General features: G+C 69.0%; 3 protein-coding genes across 7 annotated transcripts; 2 read left to right on the top strand and 1 right to left on the bottom strand.

The window, feature by feature from the left end:
- Positions 1–1,798: 1,798 nt before the first annotated feature.
- Positions 1,799–6,761, bottom strand: BAG4 (BAG cochaperone 4). Of its 3 annotated transcripts, XM_074928635.1 has the most exons (5): positions 6,651–6,761; positions 5,332–5,466; positions 4,777–5,034; positions 4,167–4,409; positions 1,799–3,246 (listed from the first exon to the last, which is right to left on the bottom strand). In XM_074928635.1, exons 3-5 carry the CDS (start codon positions 5,029–5,031, stop codon positions 2,743–2,745), a joined length of 1,002 nt encoding a protein of 333 aa, XP_074784736.1. In that variant the 5' UTR covers positions 5,032–5,034; positions 5,332–5,466; positions 6,651–6,761; the 3' UTR covers positions 1,799–2,742. The 3 variants fall into 3 exon arrangements, with proteins under 3 accessions (XP_074784736.1, XP_074784735.1, XP_074784737.1); XM_074928634.1 differs by lacking the exon at positions 5,332–5,466 and having other exon boundaries at positions 6,651–6,742; XM_074928636.1 differs by lacking the exons at positions 5,332–5,466; positions 6,651–6,761 and adding an exon at positions 6,223–6,638.
- Positions 6,762–6,872: 111 nt separating this feature from the next.
- Positions 6,873–9,462, top strand: LSM1 (LSM1 homolog, mRNA degradation associated). The gene is made up of 4 exons (XM_074928643.1): positions 6,873–7,002; positions 7,399–7,467; positions 8,177–8,292; positions 8,956–9,462. The coding sequence occupies exons 1-4, from the start codon at positions 6,957–6,959 to the stop codon at positions 9,124–9,126; spliced, it is 402 nt and encodes a 133-aa protein (XP_074784744.1). The 5' UTR covers positions 6,873–6,956; the 3' UTR covers positions 9,127–9,462.
- A 1,313-nt stretch (positions 9,463–10,775) lies between these two features.
- Positions 10,776–18,092, top strand: LOC141971339 (G protein-coupled receptor kinase 5-like). 3 transcript variants are annotated; one of them, XM_074928627.1, is made up of 16 exons: positions 10,776–10,935; positions 13,608–13,703; positions 13,799–13,911; positions 14,628–14,705; positions 14,877–14,977; positions 15,058–15,150; positions 15,242–15,305; positions 15,382–15,522; positions 15,600–15,790; positions 15,874–15,911; positions 16,063–16,152; positions 16,246–16,454; positions 16,529–16,666; positions 16,749–16,886; positions 16,958–17,089; positions 17,193–18,092. In XM_074928627.1, exons 1-16 carry the CDS (start codon positions 10,884–10,886, stop codon positions 17,298–17,300), a joined length of 1,782 nt encoding a protein of 593 aa, XP_074784728.1. In that variant the 5' UTR covers positions 10,776–10,883; the 3' UTR covers positions 17,301–18,092. The 3 variants fall into 3 exon arrangements, with proteins under 3 accessions (XP_074784728.1, XP_074784727.1, XP_074784729.1); XM_074928626.1 differs by lacking the exon at positions 10,776–10,935 and adding an exon at positions 11,691–11,791 and having other exon boundaries at positions 13,804–13,911; XM_074928628.1 differs by lacking the exons at positions 10,776–10,935; positions 17,193–18,092 and adding an exon at positions 11,691–11,791 and having other exon boundaries at positions 13,804–13,911; positions 16,609–16,666.
- The last annotated feature ends 723 nt before the right edge of the window (positions 18,093–18,815 follow it).

Genomic DNA, 18,815 nt, shown 5'->3' with positions numbered 1-18,815 from the left:
GCATCGTCGTCGCGGCCGTGACCCACTTTGGTGGCGGCTTTGCAGGAGGCGGGAGGCAGCGGGGACGGCCGCGGGGGGTTGCCGCAGGCTGCGGGGTGGAAGGGGCAGCCTGAGCCCTGCGCTCAGCGCCGGGGGGAACGTAAAACCCACCGGGGGACGCGGCGCCGTCCCGCAGGCACCGCTTCTGGCCGAGCTGGTCAGATAACCGGCCCCGCCAGGGTCCTCTGTCCCAGGCCACAGAGCACCGCAGAGCCCCGCTGGCGTGTGCGTCCCCCCCGCGACTGCACCGTGGAGCTGCCGCGTTCGCGAGGCCTCGGGGTGGCTCCGCACTCCTCCTCGCACAGCCAGAACCCGCTCGCCTCCTCTCCCTGGCAACTGACAGCCGAGGGAAACGAGTACAGAGCAAACAGGAGGCTGTAAACAACACAGTCTGGGGCCTGACGCAATTCTTGCCGCTGGAACAAACGCAGAAGGTGAAGTTTCAGCATGGCCACGGAGCCCGGGTTGACTGACGCCGGCCGCGGGCTTCTTCCTGCCCCGTACCTGTGAGCGGTGACTTGCTGCAGCACTTCTGGTAACTCCCCGTCCTCCAGCTCCACGCGCGGGACTTTTCAGTTTGTGACTTTTCTAGGAAGTGGCCCGTTATGTCTCCTTGGGTATTTGCATTCCTTTTTCATCCCCTTCACAGCCTTGTACAGCCAAACCCTGTGGGAGGTGCTGAAGGATGGGAACGGGGCTCGGTCATGGAGCCCAGTCTGATGGCAATCCTGTAGCACAGGCTTTCTGCCCCCACCCCAAGGACTGCTTCGGTGTTCGATGGTGTTTGTTGCCTGTATTCCCTTTCAAAAAACCTAAATAAAGTTATTGCTCTATCAAGCTAATTCAATGAACCCGCAGCGGTCTCTTGGGAAAGATTTCGGGACATGAGAGGCAGCGTTTAACGAGACCCAGCGAAAAGATGAAACGAAAGGGGCAGAGACACGGCAGCGCTCTGAGTGTAAAGAGCCACCGGCAGCGAGGCCGGTCGGGTGGAAAGCAGCCCTACCACGGGGATTTTCACAAAAAGAAACAAACCCAAAGCACGGATTAATTCCTGGAGATGCTGCTGACACTGCTGCCTTTATCAGCGGAGGAAAGCCGGCGCTGTCCGGGGCCGGGCCAGCGCTGCTGCGTGCGGGCGGTGACAGGGCACTGCTCTGTCCAGGCTGAGCTGCTCTTTCTCCCAGTGTAGCCATGGAAGCTCAGAATTTCACGCTGTATCCAAGGCACAGGCAGCCTGGCCTGGCTGCTCCCTGCCTGACAAGAGGAAAAAAACCAGCAGCCGAGCACTGACCCGTCCCAGAACGTTCGGCTCTGTCCTGGCTGCCTCGGACGCGGCCGTTTTTGCCGGCTGACGGCCACGCGTGACCACGGACACGTCCAACGAGCTGCAAAGGTCAGTCCCGTGTGGGAGCGATGTGGGACCTGCCGGATGCCCTCGGGACATCGGCCACCGTCAGCCCGCAGAGGCCATGGGCAGGGCCCTCCCAGCCTCGGGCACACCGAACCCCCCCCCAGACCCCTCCAAAACTCGGCCACCGGCCCCAGAGCCGCGGCAGAGGCTCGCGGAGCACCCGCACCGCTTGGGAGGGGAGGGGGCACCCCCAGAACAAGCATTCCCAGGGGTAACTGGCTGCGTTCATCCCTAAGCTGGGCCGCTGGGACCGCCTGGCATCTAAGTTACACAACCTTGCCCGCAACTTTAAAGAAAAGAGACTCTGACGCCTTAATTACAAAAGAACATTTAAAAGTTGTCAGGGTTTATTATCTCGTCACACAGAGTCAGGACTCAACACGTTGTGACCAGGTGAACAGTGGGCCGAGCTGCTCCCGGCCCTCGAGCGGGATACGGAACCTGCAGCGTGTGAAGGACGTTACAAGTAGAAAGTGGATTTTCACCCAAGTGACCCGGAAAGCATCTCCAAGCACGCCGCCGTCTCGCGTTGCTCTGCTCTGACGCCGTTCCTCTGGTTCCACCTCCCCGTTTCAGCCCAGAACTGAGGTTCCAGCCCGTGTCCCCGTGTCGGGGGGGGACACACCACGGCCTGGCGAGAGGAGGAGCAGCGCGATGCGGCGCGTGCCCGCGCCGGAGGGCTGCCAGCCTGGGCCCTTCCTGCAGCGCTTTAGCGTCGCTGCCTGAGCGCACCGAGACCAAACAGAACCCCACGACGACACCCGAGGTTTTATGGCGAGGAAGCTGAAGCTGAAAATACACGCAATGACCAACCAGCCCAGAGCCTTGGCTCGTGGCTGCACGCAGCGGTGCCACGGTGACCACATCTGACAGGTGCTGCGGCGGTTTGAGGAACTGCTGTGGCTGCAGGAGGCGCCGACCGAGGGGCCTGGTTTGGGCAGCTCTGTGCCGTCATCTTCCTCCTGCTGATGAGGAGGACGGGGACCCCCGCGGAGACCTCTGCACCGTCAGCACCTCAGGTGCTTCTGCTTCTCCGAAACCTGGAACAAACAAACAATCCAGTTTGCTGCTCCAGGCCTCTCGTCGTTTGTCCATTGCCAAGTTATTTGTCGGGGCTGGGCTTCTGGGTGGGTTATTTTTGGTGGTTTTGTTTTTTCATTCTGTTTTTTTAACTCGGGGCTTATTGCTATTCCATTGTCAAGAGTGCGTAGCAGAAAGAGCTGAGATTTAACAGAACTAAAACTCTTTGGAACCTCAACAACAGGCTCTGTGTTGTGGCTGATGTGCTTTCACAATCCCTTTCTTTCCAGTGTTTCCAGTATGGCCTGAATTCTGTGGACGGACTCTTTCCTGGCCTGCCGAACACTGTCCTGGCCACCGGTCTCAATGGAATCCAGTTCCAACAGCAGTTTGGTCAACATCTCCTCCAGAAGCCGGTAGGATTTATCTGTCTTTTTTCCTACAAATTCATCCACCTCTTGCTCCAGCTCTTCAGCCTCCCCCATAACGTGGAGGATTCTCTGAATCTCTGGCTGGATGGCTGCAGAATTTGTTGAAGGCTGCTCACCAGGTTTAGAACCAGCCTCCCGGTTCCCAGCCGACAGCTTCCGCGGCGCAGCGTCGTACATCTGGGGCTGTGCGCTGTACTGCACCCTGGGGGGCAGGGGGGGCGGCCTGCTGTGGGCCGGGGGGGGCGGCCTGTGGGCGTTCATCGTCCCAGGGTGCTGGTGATCGACGTCGGAGTAGTAGTTGTGCTGGTTCACACTTTGCTCGGCTTTGTCATAAGCAGCATCCTGCAGTCAGAAGGGAGAAAAAAAAAAAAAATAATCTTGAAGTGCATTTCCCTTAAAGGCAGCGTTTAATCTCCCACCCCGTCCCGGCGGGCAGGGCTGAGCTGCGTGCGCCGGGGGACAGGCCAGGGACGTCACACACCGGGACGGCCCCGCGGGCTGGCTTCTGCGGGAAGTCCCGGAGAGGGACACAGACCCACAGAACAGATCCCCGGCCAGAGGCGCGTGTCTGGGAGAACCAGCGTGAGCCCTGCGCGCGTTACCCGTCAGCGGGGAGGTGGAACTAGACTGCAGCAGGGGCTGGAGAAAGCCACGTTTCTCTGCAGGCAGCACACGTCGGAGCTGTTCCCCCCACCCCCAGATCCCCCCGTCAGGGCTTGCCAGCCCTGGGGACCAAACCTCTGGGGAGTCATCTGACTCCTGATCAAACCCAGAGAAGGCTGAGATGAGCAGATGCCCCCAAACGCATCGTTTCTTTTCTTTTTTTTGCTTAAAACATTCCTCAGCAGAGGACGACTGTGCCCAAAACAAGCACCTGCAGAGGAACACCGGAGTCTGCTGCAGCAGCGTCTGCAGACTGACCTGCGGGTGAGCCCCGTGCTCTGGGCTGGAGGATTTCTGACACTGCTGCTGCTTGAGAGAGGAGTTGGACAACCGAGACGAGGTCTGACCCATTTCAAGACCTGCCCTGAGATGTCTGGTATCTCCAGTACCTTTCTGGAATTACAACCGTGGATTTGGGTCTCCTGTATGCAAATAGGTTTTGCCAGCAGCGCTCTGGATAACCTGCTGCTTTGTTTCTACCTGAACTGGCTGTGCGGGGAGAAAGGGGCACTCCCAGGAGAGAGAGGCGGGTTTTGAGGAAAGCTGTGTGATGTGGGAGGCCTGGCCCCGGCCACGCGCCGTGGGAGCACCGACCGTACCTTCGAGTCCCACGCGGAAGGGAGGGGGGGGCCTCCGCTGCCAGGCCACGGCGGATGCGATTCGGAGGCGAAGGGGCTCCCGTGCGCCGCGGCGGCGGCCCAGGCGTAACGCGGCTGCGCCCCGTAGACGGCGTGAGGAGCCCACGTGTCCTCCGGGGCTCGGGGCTGCGGCGGAGGCCCCGGCACCGTGACCCCCGGGCTGCCGTCTCCGTACGGGTACTGCGGGATGGGCATTCCCGGGGTCTGCGAGAAGAGAGGGGGGGGAACAGGCGTTACCCCCGGAGTCACTCCGAGCCCCGCTCCCTCCAGGCAGCACTGGGAACAGCCGCAGCCTCGGCCTCGCTGCCTGATTCCTGCTCTCCTGGCCCACGAGCTTGGAGCCTCTGGAGAACAGGGCGACCACCAGTTTTTATAAGACTAGAACCAGGCAGGGCAAGCTGCTCAGGGCACAACGGCCACCAGGACCCACGGATCCATCGGGGGAGGCACTGGGGGCTTTCTCTCCTCTGCAGCCCCGTAAAACAACTCCTTGTGCCCCAGGAACTGCAAACCCAGCAGCTGCACCAACACCGGGGCTGGAAATTCCTGTGGCCAGTGCTCGGCCTCTTACCTGCGGTGGGGAGTAGCCAGGAACCTGCGGCCTCCTGAGAGAGGACCCTTCGGCGGGGCACTCCGGCGCGGCGTAACTCCAGGGGGGAGCCGGCGACGGGGGCCGGTACATGCCCGTGGACTCCACGGGGTAGGGGGGCTGCGGGGGCCCCGAGCAGTAGTACCCCCGTGCCTGCGGCAGGCCGGCGTAATGCGGGGCAGCGGGAGCCGGGGGGTACGGGGGGCTGTAGGCTCCGTTGGCGTAGGGAGAATCCATTGCCTGGGGAGGAGGGAAGAGCAGAGGAAAGGTGACGGCCGTGGGGAGGGGCAGAGTGTCCGGCCCAGCAGCAGCCGGGGGAGAGGACTGGCCCTGCCCGCGGCTTTTCTGTCCCCAGGCGGATCTGCCCCGGTTTTAGGTTCTGCTCCAACACAACGCTGTTGGCCGCTGTCAGTAAACACCCGTCGGGCTGAGGCTTTGCCCCTGCAGCGCGCGCGGGCAGACGGGAGCGCCGGGGCCTCGCAGGGGGACGCGTTTGTCGGGAGGGCGGGAAGAGGGGGACGCTAAGCTGAAACCCACCCGTCACCCCGCTGAGCTTCGCCCACAGACAGGCGCCCGGTGCCTCACAGCAGGCAGCTCTGAGGAGGTTCGACCGCGTCGGTGTAGTCACCGACCGGGGGGTGAAAAACACGCCAGGAAAGTTCCTTTCTCGGTCTGCAAACAGAAACGATGCGAGCGGACGGGATCTACGAGTGCCGGGACCCGGGGAGCGGGTGTTCAGATCCCCCGTGGGAGCCGTCGGGGTGAACTTGACCCAAAGGTCCGTCCGGCCAGAATCCACCTGAACACGCCGCGACGGACATCGAGCGCGAGTTCCCACCTGACCACGGCGGGCCAAGTACGCGCCAGGAGCTCGGGGGTGATCCCGGGAGCTTTGGGCAAAGCCGGTTTGTGCCTGCGAGGAGGAGAGACCCCATCCCCGGCGGGCTGGGAGCTGTGGCGGGGCCGGATCAAACCTGCACGTCCCGCAGGATGAAAACAAACACCGGGCGGCAGACGGGCTCTCCGGAGAGAGCAAAGCCTTTCTCTCCGCACAGCGTTTGTGCAACGGCCCCTAAAAACTGCTGCTGCTGCGCCAAAACCGATAAATCACCGACCCGGGCGGCGCAAGTCCCGGGAGCGGGGCCCGGCGGTGCCTCTGCCCCCCCCCGTCCCGCCGGAGCGGCTGCGGTGGAAATGCCGCCGCCCGCGGGGCTCCGCCGTGTCCCGACGGGGTGGGGGGCGGACGCGGCGGGGGGCGGCTCCCCAGGGCCCCCCGCTCCCGCCGGGGCAGCGGCAGCTCCGTCCGCCGGCGCAGGGCCCGCGCTGCCCAGCTCCCCCCGGTTCCCCCCGTGGCCCCGCAGGGAGCCCAGCCGGGCGGCGGCACCTCCGCGGCCGTCTCCGCCGTAACACCCGCCCCAGAAATGTCACCTTGAACCGGGTGCGAGGGCAAAACCTGGGGCCGTTTCGTGTTTTTCTCCAGTTTAACGCCCCGGGGGGGCGATTTTTAAGGCAGACGGGTCCCCTCGGAGAAAAAACTGCGAGAGCGCGAAGGAAACCGGCCTGGGGGAGGGCGAGGCTGAGCCCGCAGCGCGGGGCCGCTCCCGCCGCGGCGGGCCGGGGGTACCGGGGGGGAGCAGGTACCGGCGGCGCAGGGCGGGCCCCTACGGGCTCAAACCCACCCCCCCGGCCGCCCGCCGCGGGTGGCGGAACCGGCCCGGCTGCGGGCGGGAAGCCCGTTACCGGCGGGGCGGCAGGGACAAGGGCTCCCGCTCCAGCGGCGGGCGGGCTCCATCCCCGCTGCGCCCGGGACCGGGCTCGGGGCGGCCGCCGCCCCCTCCCGCCGCCCCCGCCGTTACCTGCGCCGCCGGCGGGCGGGGGGACCCGGGGGGCCACGGCGGGCTCGGCTCGGCGGCGCGATCGCGGGGCTCCATGGCCGCCGCCCCGCCCCGTCCCGCCGCCAATGGCCGCCGCTGACCAATCACCGGCCGGGTCCCGACCGGCGCGGACCAATCAGCGGCCGCCCCGCGCGCACGGCCGCCGCGGCTTAAAAGGGGCAGCGGCGCGGTGGGCCCCGCCCGGCGGCGGCGGGGCGGTTCCGGGGCGGCGGCGGCGGCACCGGCGCATGGCGGCGCTTCCGCTGGGGGCGGCGCGGCGGCACCACCATGAACTACATGCCCGGCACCGCCAGCCTCATCCAGGACATCGACAGTGAGTGCGCCGCGGGGCCGCGCACCCGCCACCCTCCCACCGGCCTCCGGGGGCCGGCCGGTCCCCGCTGCCCCCCCCCCCGCGGGTGCCGTTCCCCCGGGGAGCGGTTGCCCCCCCCCCCCTCCCCCCCGCTCATTCCTCGCGGGGGCTGCTCCCCGCTGTAGGGCCGTCAGACATCCCCGCCCCCCAACCTCCTTCCGCAGGGGCGCTGCCCCCCCCCCCCCCCCCCCCCCGTGGGCACCGGTCCCGCGTGGGGCCGCCGCGGACGGCGTCGCTGCGGGGGGGGGGACAGTTACCGCACGTCGGTGGTCTCCCCGCGCTGGATATTGGGGGGTCGGGGGCGTTAATCCCACGCGCGGTCGTGGCTGACCCCCCCCCCCGCTCCCTGTCCCGCAGAGAAGCACCTGGTCCTGCTGCGGGACGGCCGGACGCTCATCGGGTACCTGCGCAGCATCGACCAGTTCGGTACGTCCGTCCCGGGGGCTTAGGCCGGGCTTTGGACCCGCTCCGGTGAGCAGGGCTTGGCGGGGAGGAGCGGGGGAGCCCCACGGTGCCCGTCGGTGTGAGCTGAGCGATGCTCCCGTCGGGGCTGCGCTACCAGAGCTGTGCCCATCCCAAGCGGTGGCTTAACAGAGCCTGGCTTTGGGGAGGGGTCCCCGTTTGGTGGTCCCCGCTTGGCGCTGGGCCAGGCCCGAGCAGGAGGACACGTTTCCTTGGGGAAAACCAACGTGAGTTGGACAAGAAATCCCTTCACTCGCGCGCGGAGCGGTGGGGCCGCAGGTCGCGGTTCCGTGTCGTGGGTGAAACACCCGCCTGCGCGTCCCCCCGGCCTCGGAGCTCCACGGGGGCTTCTCCCGGGACCGGCTGCTCCCCCCGCTCCTGGCAGCGCCCGGCGCTGGTGCTGGGACGTCCCTTCGGGGGCAGGAATAGCCCGGGATGCGCGGGGCGGTGTCTGCGCTCGGGCCTTACCCAGACCCTGCGGCACCAGCGGGGCCGGGGCTGCGCTCGATCCTGCCCGGGGGGGGCTGCCCCGCCCGTCGGTGCCCTCGGTCCCCCGGCCCAGGGGATGTGCTGAGGGCTGGGACGGGGCTGCTCGGGGTCCCGGCCGGGCTGAGCCGCTTCACAGCTGGAGAGCAGCGGAACTGGGACCTGTCCTCTCTCCCGATCCCTGCAGCAAACTTGGTGTTGCACCAGACCGTGGAGCGCATCCATGTGGGCAAGAAGTACGGGGACATCCCTCGGGGCATCTTCGTCGTGAGAGGCGAGAACGTTGTTCTGCTGGGGGAAATAGTACGTAAGGAGCTGCCCCTGCCCGCGCCGCCCCGGTGTTTGCGTGACTCCAGGCAGCGCGGCGGAGGCGCGGGGTGTCTGTCTGTCTGTCTGCTGTCAAATAGTCACTGTCCTGCTGCGGGGGGGGAAGTTTGAGCCCCCTCCCGGGGCCGGTTCAGCTGAGCCGTCGCAGAGATGCCCCCGTGCAGCCGAGGGGGGGGCGGAGGTGCCGTCCTGCAGCTGCGGCTCCTCCGGGACGACACGGGGGGCGCGAAAGGCATCGCAGGGGGTGGCGTGGGGGAGCCCCGGCCCGCGTGTGGCGTTGCTGGAGGGTGACATTAGTGCCTGCCCATGGGGCTGTCACCTCCCCGCTGCCTCGGCACCGGCGGACACCGGGACGGGCTGGGGAGGAGCCGGGTGCCGTCCGCTTTGGGCTGAGCTCGGGGAGCCCCCTCCCATGGACGCCTGCCCCGGGGGGGGTCCCAGCGCCTCCAGCACCTCCAGTTTCTGTCACCTCCACCTTTTGCTGGGACTCGTGGAAGGTGCGTGGGCACGGGCTCGCCTGGAGGAAACTGTCCCGTGCGTGCAAATCCGGGAGCGTGACCCGGGGCGGGGGACCCGGGTGCTGACAGGCCCGAGCCCCCCGGCCGCCCTCCGGCAGCTCAGCGGCTGCTCCTCTTGCAGGACCTGGAGAAGGAGAGTGACACGCCGCTACAGCAGGTCTCCATCGAGGAGATCCTGGAGGAGCAGCGGGTGGAGCAGCAGGCCAGGCAGGAGTCGGAGAAGCTGAAGGTGCAGGCGCTGAAGGAGCGGGGCCTCTCCGTGCCGCGGGCGGACACCCTGGACGAGTACTGAGTGCCCCCCTCGGACCCTGCCCCCCCCGCGGCGAGGGCTGCTCCGCCGTCTGCCCGTGCCCGGGCACGTCTCTTTGGAAAGGAGGTTTTTTTTACTTTCAGATTGTGTTTTCTGTGGCGCAGATCACAAAAAAAAAAAAAATCATGCCTTTAGCTTCTCCTTGCGGAGAAGGAGGAGAGGAGGCATTCGCCTGCCCTCGGGGGCGGCCGAGCGTGAGCGTTTGTGTTCAGGAGACAAATCGCTGGGTCCTTCAGGTTTGTTTGCTTTTTCCTCCTCACGGGACTCTGGGTGAGAGTTTTTCCTTGACGTGTAAATAAATCCTTGATCTCAACCGCAGTGATTTTGCCCACGTTTGGGACCTGGTGCTTTCCCCTCTCTTGGGACAGTCACCCTCGTGCCAGCTCCTGTCCCCGCCGGGCGCTGCACGGGGGGAGATCCCTTCGGGGAGCAGGGCTGGGGTTCCCCTGGGTACCCCCTGCACCCCAACAAGGGCTGCCAGCTCCCCCCAGCCCGGCTGTGGCTGTTCCCCCGCAGCTGAGCCCACGAATTGCTGGCTGAGGAAGAGCTGCTGCAGCTGGGCTGGCACAGCCACACCTGGGCCACCGCCAGCCCCTGGGCACTGGCAGGGTCTCGGTGCTCTGGGGGGGCTGGCGGGGCCGCGGCAGGTTGGAGGGTCCCTCGTGTCGAGCTCGTCCTGGTGCTGTTGGGGTCTTGGGTGACAGGGTCGGGCAGGAGCCGTCCTGCGCCGCGGGGTTGGTTTTGGGTTGGTTTTGGGCAGCTGCCAGGCCCGGGGAGCCTCGGTGGGGTCCCCCTGTGAACCCCCTTTTTGGTTCATTTCCCAGTGAAGTGAAACTCTCTCGAGGGAGCAGAGGGGGGACCCTGTGAGTGTGTTTTCTCTCCCCAAGTGGCTCCTTTCAGGCAGGACGAGCCCCGCTCCGCTCGCCGGCCGTGTGTGAGCGGGTCTGGCTGCAGCTCCCCTGCCCGCCTGGGCACCCCGAAACCCCTTCCCTGCGCCCTGGGGTGGGGGCTTCTCGCTTTTGGGGAGAAAAATGCATCTTCCCTCTTGTGTTTACTCGCGTAGGCTGGTGTGGGATAGTGCGAGTTGAGTGGTGGAAAAGGCGTAAACAAGGAAATGCAATTTCTTGTTTAACAAAAAAAAAAAAAAAAAAGGACTTTCTGGAGAGCGGGGTGGGGGCCCTGCAGCTGGAAAACCTCCCCCGGGAGGAAGCGGCTTCTCTGGGTTTGTTCTGCTGCCCCTCCTGCTAGGGGAGGGGGGGCAGGGGGGTGTGTTTTGGGGGGCAGGGGGGGGTCCCGTCCCCGGGCTCAGCCCCGCGCTGGGGGGGTGGATGGGGCTCCCCTCCCTGTGGGTCTGGGGGGGCTGTGGGGCGCCGGGCAGGAGGAGGAGGAGGAGGAGGAAGGCTGCTGAGGTGCCTCCTGCCGCTGCCGGGGGTCCAGGGGTCGGTGCCCCCGCCCCCGTGGGGGGGGTGCGAGGAGCTGCTGCCGCCCGACCCCCAGCCTGGGGCGGGGGGGCCCGAAGCGGGGCGGGCGCTCCCGTGCGGCGGGGCGCGGCTCTGCCCTTACATAAGCCCGTGACGCCAGGGGGCGGCCCGTGACGTCACGGCGGTGACGCACCCCCCGGTCCCGGCGCGGCCGGTTGCGGCGGGAGGCGGCCGGACCGCCCCGCGCCGCCGGGCCGGGCATGGTGGGTGTGTGCGGGCGGGGGGGCCGCTGCGCCGCCCGCCCCCCCCCGCCGCGCCATGGAGCTGGAGAACATCGTGGCCAACACCGTCCTGCTCAAGGCCCGCGAAGGTACCGCGTCCCCCGGTGTCCCCCCCGGTCCCACGCTGCATCCCCGCTCCCCTCCCCACGCACCCTCCCTGCATCCCCCCCCCCTCAGCGGGTACCCCCGGCCCGGGTCACCCCGCGCACCCCCCGGTCCCGGGGGGGCATCACCGAGCCCCCCCCCCCCCCCCCGGGAGGTCCCGGCCGCCCCGGTGCTGCGGGACGCGTCCGTCCGTCTGTCCGTGCCGGGGTCGCGGGGCAGAGAATTCGAAAAGGCGTTTCGGTGCCGAGACACCCCGGGCTGGGGCGGGGGGCGGCCGCCAGCCGCCCCGTCGGTCCGTCCGTCCGTCCGCGCCAGCGGGACGCGTCTGGCGGCGGCACGGGCAAAACTTGGCTGGTGCCGGGACGGTTCAGGCCTGAGCGAAACGGAAAATCCCGGCTCGGGCGCCGCCGCCGCCCCGGTCTGAGCCTGGCCAGGACCCGGGGCGAGGCCGGGGGGGCCAAAGGCCGCGGGTGTCCGCGCCCCCTCCCGCGGCGGGGCCGGGCACAGATCCCGGGGCGGTGCGGGAGCCTTTGTTTGCTTTTGGTTTCCTTCGGGAAACCGGCGCCCTCGTCGCTGAACCTCTGCGACCGAAAAGCCCCGGGAGGCACCGGGGCGGGGACGGGGCGGCGGGACGCGCCCCCGGTTCTGCCCGGGAATCCCCCTCCCCTCAAGCCCCTCAGCCCCGCGGCGGGCGCCTCCCGCAGCTCCGGGGACGCTCCCCGCTGGGGCTGGACCCCGCGCCCCGGGATGCGCCAGGGCCGCCCGCGGGACCCGGGGCTGGGGGCTGTGGCCTCGGGAGCGAGGGGGGGCTCTGCCCCCGCGGCCGCCGAACGCGTTAAGGTCGGTGCGTGACGGCGGCGAGAGGCTGCGGAAACCGCGGAGCGGGACGAGGGCCGGGTCCCCCCCGGCGGCGTGGGGGCGACCGGAGCCGCCTCGGCGGAAAGCTGAGACCCCCCCAAGTCACGGCTGGGAGGTCCCCACGCTTGGGGGTCACGGGCCGGCCTCGTGACGGAGGTGTGGGGGGCTCGGCCAGCCCCGGCACCCGCCGCAGCCACCGCCACCACCCGAATTCCTCCGTCCTGGGGTGTGCCGGGGGGCTTGGCCCGGGCAGGCGGCTCCGCGCTCCCGGTGCTTTTGGGGGTGCTGCCTGGTGGGTGCCGGCACCGGGCTGGGCCGTGGCTTCGGGGTCTCCATGGTTTGAGGGGCTCCCCGAGCTGCCGCCGCCCTCTGCACCCCTCGGAAGGGCCTCGCTCTGCTGCAGGGCCCCTCGCGGCCCTTCCCGCGGCACCGCCGGGGGCTTCATCACCCCAAAGGTGGTCTGGGGGGGCTGCTCCCCCCACCCAGCCCCGCGAGGGCTGTGCCCGGACCCCCCAGGCTCTCTGCCTGGGGCCTCGGTGGGCGCTGGGGCGGCTCTGCCGTGGGTCGGTTTTGGTGCAGTTTCTCCCGGGGACGGTGACCCTGGGGGGACAGTGCTCTTCCCGCTCCCCCCGGCTGTGCCGTGCCTGGACGCTGCGGGGGGGTCCAGGACGGGGGCAGGAGGATGCTGCCGCCTGTGAGGCTCCGGCTGAGAGCACGTCCCCGGGCTCAAACGCCTTGCGGCGGGTGGGAAGCGTTAATTTATTTTTTGTTGTCGCAGCAAACAAGTTGAAATAAGCGCCGGGCGGTGCGGGGGGCTGGGGGCTGATACCCGCAGAGTCCCCGGGCGAGGCGGGGAGGGAGCTGAGTGGCCAACGTGCCGCTGAGTCCGGCCACGGAGCCACGGCCTCCGGGTATCCCCCCACCACCTCGGGTGGCTCCTGGGGCGGGCGAAGGGTCCCTTCCTGGGCGTCCCGCCTTTGCCAACCGCCCGGGGGGCTCCGGCCTGGGCAGTGCGGGGCGAGGGGAGCGGCTGCTCCTCTTCCGAGGGCTCAGGGCCGCGGCCCGCCAGGGCTATTCCTGCCGGAGGAAGCGAGCCGATGACGGCAGGAAGCTCTGCCCGGCCGAACCGCCGGAGCCCAGCACCGGGCGTCCCCCGGCCTCGCCTCGGCGTCGCCGGCTCCGACCCGCGCTGATGTCAGGTCCCTGCCGGGGTGACTTCACGGGCCAAGCATCCCCCCGCCAGGAGCGGCTGGTGCGGGGCGGCCGCTCCTCTGCCCCCTCCTCGTCCCCGGGGAGTCCCTGTCCCCGAGGAGGCCGGGGCTGGGCTGCGGCGGCCCCGCGTGCGGGACGAGCGCCTCGGCGGGGAAATAAGGAAACCAGATGTTTACGGGAGGGAGCGGCGTGGGGCCGCGGCATTGTCTGGGGAGGAAGCCTCACAGGCCGGGCTCGGCCCCCCCCGGCGCCAGGCGATGCCGAGAGGGATCCCGTTGATCCCTGGAGCGGGGCTGGGAGCTCTGACCTGGGGGGGATCCCCTCGAGTGCTCAAGGCGAGGGGGTCGGGGCCCTCTCCAGGGCTGAGGGTGCGTTTTCCCACGTTGGTTTTAGAGTTGCCCAAAGCCCCAGCGCTGGCGGCGTGCGGGGACGTGTCCGAGCGGTGGGTTTGGAGACCGGCAGCAGTGGGATGGGGGAAACCCCAAACCGGACGGCTCGGCCGTCCCGTCCCCCCATCGCCAGCCGGGCGGGGGCCGTGACGCCCGTCCTGCCAGCGTCACCTCTCCCCGCTCTCCCCTGGCTGCAGGTGGCGGTGGCAAGCGGAAGGGCAGGAGCAAGAAGTGGCGGGAGATCCTCCGGTTCCCGCACATCAGCCAGTGCGACGAGCTGCGGAAGGGCCTGGGTGAGCCGGGGAGGGCACCGGGAAGGGCAGAGCCCGCGCTGGGGGCACGGCGCGCGCGGGGCACGGCGCGTGGCACGTCCCCCCTTCCCTTGCAGAGCAGGACTACGGCAGCCTGTGCCAGAAGCAGCCCATCGGCCGGCTGCTGTTCCGGCAGTTCTGCGAGACGCGGCCGGAGCTCCTGCGCTGCATCCGCTTCCTGGACGCCGTGGTGAGGGACCCCGGGGGTGCCACCGCGCCGGCTCTGCGCCGGGACCGCGACGCGTTTTCCCGGGATGGGGTTTTGCCGAGGGCTGTGGCGGGTTGGCAGCGTGTGCCCCAGGGCCCCGTCCCCGCGGCTCCTCTCCCATCCTCCGGCACGACCTCTCGGTCCCACGAGCTCAAAAAGCTCCTGGAGAATCCACCCGCCGCGAGGTTCTCCCCGGCGCCGGGAGATTCCGGCTGCTGGCCAACGGGAATCCCGAGCCCCATGAAAAGATCCGTGTCCCCCGTTTCTGCGCCGTTGGTGTCGGCAGCGGGTGTGCGTCCTGCGCCGCCGGAGGGGCCTCGGGGGGAGCAGCCGGAGCCTCTTGGGCGTGCGGAGACCCGACAGCCGTGGGGGCTGCTCGTGGGAAACGCGTCTGTAAACCGGCCTCGGCTTGTGCCGGCTCCCGGGGCTCTCGCGGGAACATTTATTTTTCCCCCTTTTGGAGAACTGGAGCTGCCCAGGCTGCAGCAGGCCGGGGTCTGTCCGCCCACCCCCCTGCCCCCCCCCGCCTGCTGCAGGGACCAATGTGAGAGACCCCCTGGGGCTGCCGTGAGCCCCCCTGCCCGTGGCGCGGGTGCAGGCAGCTCTTCGCCCCACGGCTGGGCCGAGCGTGGCTTGTTCGGGGAGGCGGGGGGCACAGGGCAGAGCCTGCAGCCCCCTCCTCTCCCCGGGCGTCCCAGGCCGACTACGAGCTCTCCCCGGATGAGAAGCGGAAGGAGATGGGGGAGGAGATCATCCGCCGGTTCCTGGAGCAGGAGGTGAGTCCTGGGGGGCTTCCCCCCCATCGCCGGGCAGCCGAGTGGGATGGGGCTGGGGGGGGCTGGGGGGGCTGCATCCCCCCTATCCCGGCATCCCGGCAGCTCCCATCGCCCAGCCGGGACCCGGGGTGGGACGTGGGGGGGTGCATCCATCTGCTCCCCCCTCGGCAGTCCCCAGATTTCCTGCCCGAGGTCGGCCAGCCCCACGCCCGCCGGTGCCTGCAGGACCTGCAGAAGAGCCCCTGCAAGGATCTCTTCAGCAGCTGCCTGCGGTGAGTGCCCTGCCCGGGGCGGGGGGGGCAGCCGGGGGGGGGCTGCGGGTGGTGCTGACCCTCCCCTTACCCCCCTGCAGCCCCTTGCACGAGTACCTGAGCGGGGACCCCTTCTCCGACTACCAGGACAGCATGTACTTCGACCGGTTCCTGCAGTGGAAGTACCTGGAGCGGTGAGTGGGGGTCCTGGGGGGTCTGAGGGGCCCGGGGGGGGGTCCAGGGGGTGGCGGGGCTGATGTATGTGCCCGGGGTTGTGTCTTGCAGGCAGTCGGTCACCAAGGACACGTTTCGGCAATACCGGATCCTGGGCAAGGGCGGTTTTGGGGAGGTACGGCCACGGGGGGAGGGGAGGGGGGCGATGGCGGGGGCTCATCCCCACTGTCTGCGTGTGTCCCCCCCCCCAGGTGTGCGCCTGCCAGGTGCGGGCCACGGGGAAGATGTACGCCTGCAAGAAACTGGAGAAGAAGCGGATCAAGAAGCGCAAAGGGGAGGCGATGGCCCTCAACGAGAAGCAGATCCTGGAGAAGGTCAACAGCCGCTTCGTGGTGCGTGTCGCGCCCGGGGGGGGCCGTGAGCTGGGGGGGGCCACGGCCGGCGCTGACGGCCGGGGGGGGGCACACAGGTGAGCCTGGCGTACGCCTACGAGACGAAGGACGCGCTCTGCCTGGTGCTGACCCTCATGAACGGCGGCGACCTCAAGTTCCACATCTACCACGTGGGCAACCCCGGGTTCGAGGACGCGCGCGTGGTTTTCTACGCGGCCGAGATCTGCTGCGGCCTCCAGCACCTGCACCAGGAGGGGATCGTGTACCGGTGAGCGCCCGCGGGCCGGCGGGGGCGGCTGGGCCCCGCCGCCGCCTGCTGAGCCGCCCGCCTGTCCCCGCCTGTCCCCGCAGGGACCTGAAGCCCGAGAACATCCTGCTGGACGATGATGGTGAGGAGGGGGCTGCCGGGCCTGGCTCTGCCCGCGCCCGTGGCTTTGGGGATGGGTCTCTGTGTGCCTCCGGGGGGGCCTCTGGTCCCTTAGGGAGGAGGGGGGCTGGTTCCTCCCTGGGACGCTGCCCTCGACCCCCTCCCTGCCCCAGGCCACATCAGGATCTCCGACCTGGGGCTGGCGATCAAGATCCCCGAGGGCGAGACCATCCGCGGGCGCGTGGGCACCGTGGGCTACATGGGTGAGCGCGGGGGCCGCGCTGGCCCCGGGGCGGGGGGGTCCCCAGGCGGGGGGTCCCCGGGCCGCTGACGGGGCTGGGCCCGGTGCCTCGCAGCCCCGGAGGTGATCAGCAACGAGCGCTACGGCTTCAGCCCCGACTGGTGGGGCCTGGGCTGCCTGGTGTACGAGATGATCGAGGGGCAGTCGCCCTTCCGCGCCCGCAAGGAGCGGGTGAAGCGGGAGGAGGTGGAGAAGCGGGTGCGGGAGGAGCCGGAGCTCTACTCGGACAAGTTCCGCGAGGATGCTCGGGCCATCTGCGCCGCGGTGAGCCTGGGGACACGGGACCCGCGGGGGCCGGCGCCATCCGCCCGCCGTGACGGCCCGTCCCCCCTCCCCAGCTCCTGGCCAAGGACCCCAGGCAGCGGCTGGGCTGCGGGGCCGACGGGGCGGCCGCGGTGAAGTGCCACCCCTTCTTCAGGAGCATCAACTTCAAGCGCCTGGAAGCCGGGATCATGACACCCCCCTTCGTGCCGGACGTAAGGGGAAGGGCAGGGGGCACACCCGCGGCGGGGGGGCAGCCCCGCTCCCCCCCCGCTGACGGCCCTTCGGCTCCCGCAGCCCCGGGCGGTTTATTGCAAGGACGTGCTGGACATCGAGCAGTTCTCGACGGTGAAGGGCGTCAACTTGGACCAAACCGACAACGATTTCTACGCCAAGTTCGCCACCGGCAGCGTCTCCATCCCCTGGCAGAATGAGGTACCTGGGGCACTGGGGGGGCACTGGGGGGTCTCTCTCTGCCCCCCTGCTGACCCGAACCCCCCCCCCAGATGATCGAGACCGAATGCTTCAAGGACCTGAACGTGTTCGGCCCCAGCGGGACCCGCCCCCCCGACCTGGACTGGCGGCAGCTGCCGGAGCCCCCCAAGCGCAGCCTCCTGCAGCGGCTCTTCCGGCGCCACGTAAGAGACTTGGGGGGGGATTATTTGGTTGAGGAATTGTCCTGGGGTCTCCCTGAGACCCCCCCAGCTCACTGCCTGCCGTCTGTCTGTCTGTCCCTCGCAGCCAGCCGACTACACCATCGGGACCACCATCCACCCCCCCCACCCGGCCGCCGTGAACTCGCACCCTCCCGCGGCCAACTCCACCTGCCGAACCCCGGCACCGTCCTGACCCCTCTCACCGCCCCGGGGGAGCCCCCAGCCCCCCCGGGTCCCCTCAGGGTTACCTCGGACCAGCGCAGGGGCCGGGGTCTGCGGGTGGCACAGGCTGGTGTGGGCAGGGGGTGACAGAGGGGCAGAGTCTGCCTGACCCCAACCTGCAGCTCCCCGGCCCCCCCAGCCTGTTCCCGGGGGCTCCCACTGCGGGACCACCCCCCCAGCAGGAAGGGGCCAGGGCAGGGACCTATTTTTGCTGTGTTTGAGCCCGTTATCGCCAGCTCGGTGCACGACCTCTGCGGGCACGGGGGGGCTGGGGGTTTATCTGCGCTCTCCAAATAGAAACAAAGGCAGCCTTGGAATGGGGGGGGGTGGACAAGGGACCCCCAGCTCCCCCCAGCCATGCTGCAGCAGGAGGGACGGGATCACCCCAACAGAGCCCCCACCCCCCCAGCCACCACAGCGTCAAACCGGCTCAGAGGAGGGAATTTTCTCCAAGAGGGCTGGGCTAGGGGGGGTTGGGGGGCTCCCCCCATCCTCCCGGAACAGCTCAGGGCGGCCTCGGGGTGCCCCAGCCTTGCCCCGGGGCTGAGGGGGGGGCACAAGGGCCCAGTGCGAGGGGCCGTGCCCGTGCGCGCGTGAGGGACAGCGCACAGGGGCTGGGGGGGCCGGGCCGGGGGGGCCCCGGGCCCTGCGCCTTTGAACCCCGGGGATCTCCGCTCCTTTGGTTTACATTCGACCCGGTTTTGTACATTTGTAAAGTTGTGAATATTTGTACGGCCAGCGCCTGGATGTACATTTTTAAGCTCAAAACTGCAAACGGAGCCGCGTGGTGACTTTGTGCGGGGATTGGGGGGGGGGGGGCGTTTCCTGGGGGGTCAGGGCCCCAGCGGGGGCTTTCTCAGCTGTTTTACCTCCCCCAGCGTTTTCTCCCTCCTCCTGCCCCCGCGGGTGGGGGGTGCTGGGTGCCCCGGTGGGAGCGGGGCTGTGCCACCTTCCCGGGCAGCCCCTGGCTGGCGTGCAGGGTGCGGCCACGCGCTCCCCTTGCCCCCAGCACAGGGGCCGGGTGCGTCGGGGCCTCATCCTGCCCCGGGCAGGTGAGCGGTGCTGGAGCACGCGTGGGGTCAGCCGTGCCCCCTCCTGCCCAGCGCAGAGGCACCTTCCCGGTGCCCGAGGTAGGTGCTGGGACCCGATTCCCGTCCCCGATGCCTGTGGCACCGCGTGGTGCTGGTGCCGTTCCCGGTGCCGTCCCCGGTGCCGCAGGATTGCTGCCGTCCCTTCCCCTGGCAGCAGCGTGTGACAGCGGGACCCCGAGCGACATCTGGAGAGATGCCAAGGTCCCGTCAGGAGCCGGTGAGTGTCCTGGGGGTGTCCCCATCAACCCGACCCCCCCCCCGAGGGCTCTGGGTGCCTTTCGGCACCGCTCGGGGCACTGGCTGTCCCTGTGTCCCCTCCTGGGGGGCGCAGAAGGGTTTGTGCCCCTCCAGCCCCCCCAGCCCGGAGCTGGAGGAGCCGCTCTGCCCGGGCTGTT

Source organism: Athene noctua, chromosome 28, assembly GCF_965140245.1.
Source record: "Athene noctua chromosome 28, bAthNoc1.hap1.1, whole genome shotgun sequence".
In the NCBI taxonomy this organism is placed as follows: domain Eukaryota; kingdom Metazoa; phylum Chordata; class Aves; order Strigiformes; family Strigidae; genus Athene; species Athene noctua.
The sequence above is the reverse complement of the archived record's forward strand: the minus strand, read 5'-3'. Positions and strand labels throughout refer to the sequence as shown.